This window comes from Anthonomus grandis, chromosome 9 (genome assembly GCF_022605725.1).
Source record: "Anthonomus grandis grandis chromosome 9, icAntGran1.3, whole genome shotgun sequence".
NCBI lineage: Eukaryota > Metazoa > Arthropoda > Insecta > Coleoptera > Curculionidae > Anthonomus > Anthonomus grandis.
Window position 1 is genome coordinate 29,741,001 of NC_065554.1, and position 12,245 is coordinate 29,753,245.

At 29.4% G+C, this 12,245-nt stretch overlaps 1 protein-coding gene across 2 annotated transcripts in view; it reads left to right on the forward strand.

Annotated features, from left to right (window-relative positions):
• Positions 1–12,245, forward strand: part of LOC126740807 (protein phosphatase Slingshot) — a 200,221-nt gene that overhangs the window by 138,914 nt on the left and 49,062 nt on the right. For both annotated transcript variants that reach the window (XM_050446988.1, XM_050446989.1), the window contains one exon: positions 7,888–7,953. In XM_050446988.1, coding sequence (XP_050302945.1) covers positions 7,888–7,953 — 66 coding nt within the window. The remainder of the gene's footprint in view (positions 1–7,887; positions 7,954–12,245) is intronic.

The following is a 12,245-nucleotide window of genomic DNA, read 5'->3' on the forward strand; positions in this document are numbered from 1 at the left end:
AATTTAATTTCCCAGAGATCTAAGATACCCTAATAGTACAAGGTGCTTTTTTTCATATTTTCCATCCTTGTTTTTGGGCTACCGTGTAAAAAAGAAGAAAACTCTTAGTATTTTTTGCCATTTTTATATGTACATTTATATGTGTAATAATTTTTTATATATTTGCCCCAAGAGTAAATTGCTGCAGCTTCTTGGGGTCATTCTTTTATGTGTTCCAGGTATTTAATATAATTTTTCTTATTCAATCCAGAATTTTTCTGAGATTTTTCATTGTTTTCCAGAGATTTCGCGTAATCCTTTTAGTTTTCCAGGCCTCTGGTGTACGCTTTTGTTTCTTCCTGGCATTTCAGCAAATGTCAGGTCTGCTAGAAGTTTGGGACCATTTTTATCTGGAGCATTTTATCCTTGGAGTAAATTGTTTTTTCAAGGTTTTTTTTCAAATTCCAAGGGTGATTTCACTTTAACTTTTTTTTGAAAAGATGCTAAAATAGGTGTCCAATGATTTTAATTGGAGAATTTATGATCCAAATTTCAAATCTTTAACTTTTTTGGGTTCAGAGATATGAGCATTTTGTCCCTTGGATTTCAATTTTTTTTTTAGGAATTTTTATCATTTTCCAAAGCTGGTTTCTCCATTTTTATTTATTTTTTTGAAGAAACGCTGAAATAGGTGTCCAATAATTTTATTTGAAGACTATGGTCCAAATTTCAAACCTCTAGCTCTCTTGGATTTCAAGATATGAGCATTTTGTCACTGAAATTTCATTTTTTTTTAAAAAATTTTTTTTTTAACTTGCAAGGCTGATTTGTCCACTTTTAAAATTATTTTGGAAAAACGCTGAAATAGGGGTCAAATGATTTTAATTGAAGAATTTATGGTCCAAATTTCAAACCTCTAGCTCTCTTGGGTTTCGAGATATGAGCATTTTGTCACTGGAATTTAAGTTTTTTTTTAAGAATTTTTTTTTTCCACTTCCAAGGCTGATTTCTCCATTTTTAGATCGGTTTTGGAAAAAACGGTGAAATAGGTGTCAAATGATTTTAATTGGAGAATTTATGGTCTAAATTTTAAACCTCTAACTTTTTTGGGTTCAGAGATATGAGCATTTTATCCCTTGGACTTAATTTTTTTTTTTTTAGGAATTTTTGTCATTTTCTAAAGCTGGTTTCTCCATTTTAAATTTTTTTTGGAAAAAATGCTGAAATAGGTATCTAATGATTTTATTTGAAGACTCTATGTTCCAAATTTCAAACCTCTAGCTCTCTTGGATTTCAAGATATGAGCATTTTGTCACTGAAATTTCATTTTTTTTTTTAAGATTTTTTTTTTCAAGTTCCAAGGTTGATTTTTTCCATTTTTAGATCGGTTTTGGAAAAAACGCTGAAATAGGTGTCAAATGATTTTAATTGAAGAATGTATGGTGCAAATTACAAACCTCTAACTTTCTTGGGCTCAGAGATATGAGCATTTTGTCCCTTGTATCTCAATTCTTTTTCAGTAGTTTTTTTTACATTCCAAGGCTGGTTTCTCCACTTTTGAAATTATTTTGGAAGAAACGCTGAAATAGGTGTCAAATGATTTTAATGAAAGAATTTATGGTCCAAATTTCAAATCTCAAACTTTTTTGGGTTCAGAGATATGAGCATTTTATCCCTTAAATCTAAATTTTTTTTCAGGAATTTTTTTCAATTTCCAAGGCTGGTTTCTCCATTTTTAATTTTTTTTGAAAAAAACGCTAAGATAAGTATCCAATGATTTTATTCGAAGACTCTATGTTCCAAATTTCAAACCTCTAGCTCTTTTGGGTTTTGAGATATGAGCATTTTGTCACTAGAATTTCTTTTTTTTTAAGATTTTTTTTTCAATTTCCAAGGCTGATTTCTCAATTTTTAGATCGGTTTTGGAAAAAACGGTGAAATAGGTGTCCAGTGATTTTAATTGAAGAATTTATGGTCCAAATTTCAAATCTTTAATTTTTTTTTGGTTCAGAGATATGAGCATTTTGTCCCTTAGATCTCAATTTTTGTTCAGTAATTTTTTTTAAATTCCAAGGCTGGTTTCTCCACTTTTAAAATTATTTTGGGAAAAAACGCTGAAATAGGTGTCCAGTGATTTTTATTAAAGAATCTATGGTCCAAATTTCAACTCTCTAACTTTTTTAGGTTCAGAGATATGAGCATTTTGTCCCTTGGATTAATTTTTTTTTTAGGAATTTGTGTGATCTTCCAAAGCTGGTTTCTCCATTTTTAATTTTTCTTGGAGAAAACGCTGAAATAGGTGTCCAATGATTTTATTCGAAGACTCTATGTTCCAAATTTCAAACCTCTAGCTCTCTTGGGTTTCGACATATGAGCATTTTGTCACTGAAATTTCATTTTTTTTAAAGAAAATTTTTTTTTCAACTTCCAAGTTTGATTTTTCCATTTTTAGGTCGGTTTTGGAAAAAACGCTGAAATAGGTGTCAAATAATTTTAATTGAAGAATGTATGGTCCAAATTACAAATCTCTAACTTTTTTAGGTTCAGAGATATGAGCATTTTGTCGCTTAGATTTCAATTTTTTTTTTATGAATTTTTGTAATTTTCCAAAGCTGGTTTCTCCATTTTTATTTATTTTTTTTTTGGAAAAAACGCTGAAATAGGTGTCAAATGATTTTAATTACGGAATGTATGGTGCAAATTACAAATCTCTAACTTTCTTGGGCTCAGAGATATGAGCCCATATTAGAGAGATATTTTGTCCCTCGGCTCTCAATTTTTTTTAGGAATTTTTTTCAACTTCCAAGGCTGATATCTTCATTTTTAGATTTTTTTTGAAAAAAACGCTTAAATAGGTATTCAATGATTTTAATTGAAGAATTTATGGTTCAAATTTCAAATCTCTAACTTTTTTAGGTTCAGAGATACGAGCATTTTGTCCCTTGGATTTAATTTTTTTTTTAGGAATTTGTGTGATCTTTCAAAGCTGGTTTCTCCATTTTTAGTTGTTACTATGTTCCAAATTTTAAACCACTAGCTCTCTTGGGTTTAGAGATATGAGCATTTTGTCACTGGAATTTAATTTTTTTTTAAGAAATTTTTTTTTCAACTTCCAAGGCTGATTTTTTTATTTTTAGATCGATTTTGGAAAAAACACTGAAATAGGTGTTAAATAATTTTAATTGAAAAATGTATGATCCAAATTACAAATCTCTAACTTTATTGGGCTCAGAGATATGAGCATTTTGTCCTTTGGATCTCAATTTTTTTCAACTTCCAAGGCTAATATCTTCATTTTTAGATTTTTTTTGGAAAAAAACGCTTAAATAGGTGTCAAATGATTTTAATTGAAGAATCTATGGTCCAAATTTCAAATTTCTAACTTTTTTGAGTTCAGAGATATGAGTATATGATCATTTTGTCCCTTGGATCTAATTTTTTTTTTAATTCCAAAGCTGGTTTCTCCATTTTTAAAATTATTTTGGAAAAAACGTTGCAACAGGTGTCCAATGATTTTATTTGAAGACTCTATGTTCCAAATTTCAAACCTCTAGCTCTTTTGGGTTTGGAGATATGAGCAGTTTGTCCAAATTTGATTTCTCAATTTTTATCAGTGTGAGAAAAAACAATAATATTCTTGGTAGCAATCCTTGGAAGTCATGGCGTTAGATTCAAGAATCCCAAAAAATTAACAATTTTCTCAGAACCAAAAGCATCTAATAATAAAAAAAGAAATTAAACGCCAAGAAAAATTGAAAAAAAAATATTTCTTAATTTTTATTGAAAAAAAGTGATAACTTTTTATATATTTAATATTATAATTTGTTATACTTCAAAGATTCCGTAATAAATCCATGTCATAACTCAAAAATAGATATTCATAAAATGCAAGCATCCTAAAAAAAAAAATGGATCCCAAGAAGGTTTCATAAATTTAAAAAAATTACTCTTGGTATCCAAGAATTTCCAACCAATCAGTAGTAATCAGTATAATCTCCATATTGAAAGGTTAAGTAAATAATTTAATTACGAATAAACTAAAGTCGGTGTCTCAATAATCGAGACCCGAATTTTTCAATTTAAATGTCACAATTTGACATTAATTAAGGATGCGAATTATTTTGCTCGCCGTTGTTGTTCCAAATATCGGCTGAATTATATGGCGAGAGAGCAAAAAAAAAAAAGTGCCACCAGTTATTACGTTGTTACATCTGTGTCCCAATTTCTTCGACGGGTTCATCGCCTTATTTGGCCGAGGTTTTTAGAGAAGTATTTTATTGGATAAGAAAATTACCTAAAAGAATTAATTAAATTAATAAAAAAAATCCAGATCTCGGCTAACAGAGCTAAGGCGAACTACGAAGTTAGAGCTCATAGATTTTTCCGTAATCGACTGTCAAGGATTGGGATTTTTAATTTTTTTGAGTGAAAAAATAGTAAAAATATCCAAGAAAATTGCAAATCATTTTTGAGTATTCTCTACTATTTTTTCACACAAAAACCTTTTAATATGGAGATTATACAGATTACTACTGATTGGTTGGAAATTCTTGTATAATAATAATAATATTTATTTAGCAAAATGCTACATAACATATCAAAATTAAATATAAAAATACAAAGCTTGTTTAGTTTATTTCACATCCATACGCACACACACACGTAATTCCACAATCAATGTTTGAAGTTTTGATTTGGTTGCGCTCGGGTCGGGTTGCGGCCTTGTTGACTCAGCCAAAATAGTGTGTATACCAAGAGTAATTTTTTTAAATTTATGAAACCTTGGGATCCATTTTTTTAGGATCCTTGCATTTTATGAACATCTGTTTTTGAGTTATGCCACGGATTTGTTACTGAATCTTTGAAATATAACAAATTATAAAAAGTTAAGAAATAAATTTTTTAATTTTTTTTATGTTTAATTATCTTTTTTTATTATTGGATTGCTTTTGGTTCTGGGAAAATTGTTAATTTTTTAGGATTCTTGAATCTAACGCCACGACTTCCAAGGATTGCTACCAAGAATATTATTGTTATTTCTGAATCACACAAATGCTCATATCTCAAAACCAAGAGAGCTAGAGGTTTGAAATTTGGAACATAGAGTCTTCAAATAAAATCATTGGACACCTGTTGCAAAGTTTTTTCCAAAATAATTTTAAAAATGGAGAAACCAGCTTTGGAATTAAAAAAAAAATAGATCCAAGGGACAAAATGCTCATATCTAGTGTTGTGAGCAATGGAACGTTCCCGTTTATTCTCGAAGAACGTTCACGACTTTTTTTGTGACGTTTATTCTCAAGAGCATGAATGAGCATGAATCCGAACGTTCCCCAAAAATGTGAACGTTCCCATAGCGTTAAAGAGTCAAAGTATAAGCTCAAATACCGGCCAACCAAACACCTCTACCAATTTAATGGAACCGAAATCAAAAAAAATAAAACTCACTACCAAATCTGGGACTGAAATTAATACCATTAAAGATGATTCTTCTGAGTCTGACGAGTCTGAATTTGATTTAACGGAAATTCTGAGTGATTTAAAATCAAGCGAGCGCGAAAAGGGAGAGGATAGTTCGGAGGAGAGTTCCTAAATAGGTTGTTTGAAAGTTTAACTTAATAAATAGAACATAAATAAACAAAAACATTTTTAATTTCAGATATTTTCCTAATATGTTTCCTTTGCATTTTTTTCATTTATGCTCGTATGGGCTAAAAATTCTCGTTCGTGCTCGTTCATGCTCGAGGAACGTTCTTGAAAAATAAATTCTTGAGCATTTTACGACACTACTCATATCTCTGAACCCAAAAAAGTTAGAAATTTGAAATTTGGACCATAGATTCTTCAATTAAAATCATTTGACACCTATTTAAGCGTTTTTTTCCAAAATAATTTTAAAAGTGGAGAAACCAGCCTTGGAATTTTAAAAAAATTACTGAAAAAGAATTGAGATCCAAGGGACAAAATGCTTATATCTCTGAACCTAAAAAAGTTAGAGATTTGAAATTTGGACCATAGGTTCTTCAATTAAAATCATTTGACACCTATTTTACCGTTTTTTCCAAAACCGATCTAAAAATGGAGAAATCAGCCTTGGAACTTGAAAAAAAAATCTTAAAAAAAAAATTAAATTTCAGACACCTATTTCAGCGTTTTTTCCAAAAAAAAAAATAAAAATGGAAAAACCAGCTTTGGAAGATGACAAAAATTCCTAAAAAAAAAATGAGATCCAAGGGACAAAATGCTCATATCTCCGAGCCCAAGAAAGTTAGAGATTTGTAATTTGAACCATATATTCTTCAATTAAAATCACTGGACACCTATTTCGCCGTTTTTTCCAAAACCGATCTAAAAATGGAGAAATCAGCCTTGGAAGTTGAAAAAAAAATTTAAAAAAAAAATTAAATTCCAGTGACAAAATGCTCATATCTCTAATCCCAAGAGAGCTAGAGGTTTGAAATTTGGACCATAAATTCTTCAAATAAAATCATTTGACCCCTATTTCAGCGTTTTTTCCAAAATAATTTTAAAAGTGGAAAAAATTAGCATTGAAAGTTGAAAAAAAAATTCTTAAAAAAAAATTAAATTTCAGTGACAAAATGTTCATATCTTGAAATCCAAGAGAGCTAGAGGTTTGAAATTTGGACCATAAATTCTTCAATTAAAATCATTTGATCACTATTTCAGCGTTTTTTCCAAAATAATTTTAAAAGTGGAGAAATCAGCCTTGTAAGTTGAAAAAAATTCCTGAAAAAAAAATTAGATTTAAGGGATAAAATGCTCATATCTCTGAACCCAAAAAAGTTAGAAATTTGAACCATAGATTCTTCAATTAAAATCACTAGACACCTATTTCTGGGTTTTTTCCAAAATAATTTTAAAAGTGGAAAAATTAGCCTTGAAAGTTGAAAAAAAAAATTTCTTAAAAAAAAATGAAATTTCAGTGACAAAATGCTCATATCTCTAAACCCAAGAGAGCTAGAGGTTTGAAATTTGAAACATAGAGTCTTCAAATAAAATCACTGGACACCTCCTTCAGCGTTTTTTCCAAAAAAAAAAATAAAAAATGGAGAAACCAGCTTTGGAAGATGACATAAATTCCTAAAAGAAAATATAAATCCAAGGGACAAAATGCTCATATCTCTGAACCTAAAAAAGTTAGAGATTTGAAATTTGGATCATAGATTCTTCAATTAAAATTAATGCACACCTATTTCGGCGTTTTTTCCAAAACCGATCTAAAAATTAAGAAACCAGCCTTGGAAAATGACCAAAATTAGTAGAAAATACTCAAAAAATTTTTTGCAATTTTCTTGGATATTTTTTGAAATCCAAAGCAATTTTATTTATTGAACTGTTTAATACCATCTTTTTTCAATGCTCGTTAACTTATTTACAAACGGTTACATAGTAAAAAATATGAAATATTTCAAAATCAAATTTAGGTTAAACGTCGTGATGCATCCACCATATGGCGCATAAAATTTATCACATAATCTTAGCATTCATGCCATTACATCAATAAACAATTCAGCTGCGCTTAATTATGTATAATTAATGAGTGCACACGATATTATTATTATTATTATTATCATCCTCGTAACGAATTAGTGCATTGAACCTAAACGACCTTTATTGTATGTTTTTTTTATGGGTGCAACACCCTGTATATTATAATAGTTAATTTGGTACAAGTAATGACGGATAAACTCCCTGTAGTAATAAATTTATAAGTACTTATACGAGAATTTATGTCCATAAAAAGGAATTAAATTCGAATTTCTGTTTTGGGGTGGATTAGACGATTGGCGCGCCAAAAATTCGGTTAATGAATTTTTAATGAAATTGTAAATCTTTAATAAATCACCTGCTCTCTCTCTCTAACAGGTAAATTTTTTCTTATTTCAGAGGTTTCAGCGTCAGTATCTGTGATAGTCACCACATATTTAAACCTGTCTCTGTGCAAGCGATGTGGTAAGTCTTTTTTATTATAATTATTAGTTGGGTATTAAAGGGAAGAAAAAAATACATAAAAACACGCCTTTTTTCCGATATATTAAGAAGAAATTTATATAAATTGGAGATACAGATACGATGAATAAATATAAAGATTTGGAAATCATTAAGTAAACTCCTATGGCAAAATACCTACTTGAAATTTAATTAAGTTTCTTGGAAGGTTTATTCCTTTAAATCTGGAGAATTTTTTTGCTGGATAAACGTTCTCCCAGATGGCATAAGGCGACTCTTAGGTTCCAGACTCTTTGAGTAATTGTTCACTTCATTCCAGGCATTTGAAGCAATTATTTTAACCAAATCTAATACTTTATAACAAAATATGACACATAACTTTGTGTAATGTGTTTTTTTAGTGAAAAAAAGTAGATAACTAACAGTTAATAAGTAAGTATATATAAAAAAAAAATTCTACACAAAAAAATTACAATTTTAAGGCAATATAAAGCCATTTTTTAGGCAAATCTTGGTTTTTTTTTTCACTTATAACAAGGCAATTCTAGTATGCTCCAAACAGAATCATGGCCAATTTTGTTCCTGGCATTTTAAGGTTTTCGAGTATTTCATATGATTTTTCAAATTTTCCAGCCTTTTGAAGATATGTAGGTATATTAAAAGTCTCGTTTCACTTTATTCCAAGTATTTAACGTAAGTGTTTGCACACCATTTTTTTTTTTTATTTAAAGTTCTTCTTAAATTCATATTTTAGGCTTTCAAGCCATTTTCGTGTCTTATTTGTTTGTTATATTGTCATTTATCGTATGTCCCAGGCATTTGGAGTCTTTTCCAGACATTTAAGTCCAGACACTTTAAGGTTTTGATTTTGAAATACTCCAGACATTTAAAGCCATTTTTTTTTCGTCATGGTTTATTTGTTGCAATTTATACAATTTTAGACATTTAGGGTATTTTAAGATTTTATTTCAGAAATTTGAAGCTATTTTTATTTTTCTGAAGCCTTTGGTTTGAGGAAAATAAAAGTAATTTTTTAAAAATATTTTTTGATATATACGAGTACAGTTTACTATTTTTTAGAAGTACAAATTTTTTGGAAAATTTTCGAATTTTAAATACCCGAATTTTCCCACTCCTGGAATATTCCTTAATAAAAATCGATTTTGTTTTATTAACTAATACAGCTGGTATTTTTTAATTTTTGAAAATGTTACTTTTTAAGAAACAAATTAAAATTTTCTAGTAATAATTAAAAAAAACATGAATAAATGATACGATTGAAATAACTAAAGCATACGCAGTTGGACGAACTTCCTATAAAAATACCAAACGTTACCTCAAAAAATGATTAATCTAGTCCCTGCCTTGACATTGGTCCATAAGCTCTACGCACAATTTAAAATTTGGCCAGTGATAAATGATAATGGACCCGAATACTTTAAAAAATAACGCGTTAAACGGTCACGGACCTTGACACGTTTTCACATAAAACGTATTTTTGGTTTTATGCGTGTTTTATTACAAGCAAAAACAGTTCAATTCCTATCCCAATTGAATATGTAAATTACCGATTTTAACGTTACTCATCCCTTTTCGATCACTTTCTTATTTTTATTAATCGATTCTATGAATAGAAAAAAAAAATAAATTCGCGGTTATTCATTGTCCGATTTTCCAAATCGGTGGCGATCACCATATAATGGTTTTTTAATTTAAAATTTGCATACAGTAATCGAATTTCAAAGAGGATTGGTTTGGGTCGTGTGCAAATTAGTGTTTTTCGTTAGAATATAGGGGACGGGTCACAAATTATAGTTTGAAGTGTTTTTTTTTATTAGTTAATCATTTTCTCGGCTAGTTTGGAATGGCATTTCTGATCTATGAGGTAAAACAAGCTTTCTGAATCGTTTACAAAAATATCACAGGTTTTCCACTTTACAAAGCGGAAATTCTTCATTCATTGGTCTACTCTGAGCAGTTTCTGAGTAATAGAATCTCAGTACGATTTAATCAAATTAACAACTTTCCAAGTCAATTATGTTTTTATCGATTTTTTGATAAAATAGTGAATGCGCTTTGTGATTTTTTTGCTAAAATTCAAAAAAGTTATACTTTCTTTTATTTAAAATATTTTATTCCTGTTTTGTCAAGATGTCAAATATGAAGCACCTCAGCATTTTGAAATAATTAAATATAACATAACTGAATTTCAACAAAATGGTGAATGCGTCTTGAACATTTGATCGATCGCCATTTTAAACTGTCGTTTTTACGTCAAGACGAGTTAGTTTCTTGTAATAAGAGAATAATTTTTTTTTGAATAATAGGTTTCAGACAATATTTACAAATAAATGTTATTCTAATCAGGCTCACATTTTGTCTGGAGTGCCCCAGGGTTCTGTCCTGGGACCTCTGCTTTTCGTTGTATATACAGCAGACATTCTTAAGTCCTTAAAAGTTTGTAAGGTGCAAGCGTTTGCTGATGATACGCAGATATATACAACTTTTAAACCTGATAATCTTAAAGAAGCGGAGATTGGTATAAACAATGACTTAAATATAATAAATCAATTATCTAAAAAACATAATTTAAAATTAAATTCCTCAAAGTCTTGTTTTATGGTTTTATTGGAAATACAAATAAAATCACAAATATTAAAAGTGTAATAAATGTTCATGTGGAGGGCTCTAAGCTTTCGGTTGTTGAAACTGCCAAAAATTTTGGCATTGTGATGGACTGTAAGTTGAGATTCAGGGAGCATGTTAAAAAAATTGTTCAAAAATCGTTTGCAGCTTTAAAACTCTTATATAGTAATAGAGTTATTCTAAGTCTTAAACGCAGCCTATGTGAGGCCATGGTGCTCTCCTATTTTAACTACTGTGATTATGTTTATGGTTTTTGCTTAGATAATGATTGTAAAATGCGCTTACAAAAAATTCAAAATGCCTGTATCAGATTGGTTTATGGCCACAATTAACTGGCTTAATATGGACAATCGTAGAATTCTTCACTTTTCCACTTTTTTGATAAAAATCATTAGCAGCCCAAAGGCACCTGCGACTATAAGGAATAGATTGTTGTTTAGAGCAAATGTACACGGGGTAAATGTTAGAGCTAGAAATAAGTTAACCATGCCGGTCCAGAGGAGTGCTATGTTTCAGCGATCGTTTTCTTACAATGCTGTTCAGTGCTATAATAAAATACCTGCAGAATTTGTTGACCTTCGTGCAGATAAATTTAGGAGGAAATATAAAATTGTTCTTATGAATATTCAAAACAATTCTCTTACTGTTTAATATGTATCAAATTTGTTGTTTTTTATAGAAGAAGAAAACTTTTTTTGTTACATTTGGGAATATTTCTTTACATATAACATGTTAGACTGCGCCAGGTTCAGGTACTTTGTTTTTTTTTGTATCAAGTTTGTAATGAATTTAAATAATAAAAGACATTTATTATTATTATAAATATTGATGAGGTATCTTTTAAATGCTAAAATTGTTTGATTGTGACAAAATGGTGAATGCGACTTAAAAAGTTACGAGCGTCATCGTTCGTCATTTTGAAGAATTCTTAAGAATTGTATTTTTTTACGTCAACATAAGTGAATTTTCTTGTCATATATGACATCGTAATTGATTATTGATGATTGTATGTCTTTGAGAAAACCTGCTAAAAAAAAGAGTTCAGAGAAAATGACTGAGAAATGGTTCCAATTGCCTATAATAATTTAATTTTTTCCATTAAAATTTCTACGTTTTCTGTCATTCCAGGCATACGAAAATTATTATCACAAACGTCCTCTCAAGTTAAGTTGTAGTCATTTACATAAATTTAACGTATTGTTTCATATTTCTATTATTAGCAGCATTTTAGCCTCATTCGATTACTTATTCATTCAAAAATAGCCATTTTTCAACCGCTTCTAACTCGGAAACTTTTTAATCAAAATGTGGCGGGTGACCAATCAAATTTCAGGAAATTTTCTGTAATACATAAATACAAAATGATCAATACCCGGACTTGTTAAGGATCGTCCTAAAAGTATTTTAATCATCACTTAATCACGCTTAACCTTTTTACAAGAGCAAACATTGACGTAGGCCAAAAACGTAAACACAACCCGCACCATATGGTCTACTTTTTCTTCGTATTTCATGGCATTCCAATGTAGTGGGACTTTGAAACGATTTTTTTAATTGACACGTACGTTGACAACAATTCGACTTTTTTTTTCAACGGACTTTGTTTATGCAATAAATCATGCTTGTTGATAATTATTAGTTATCTTATA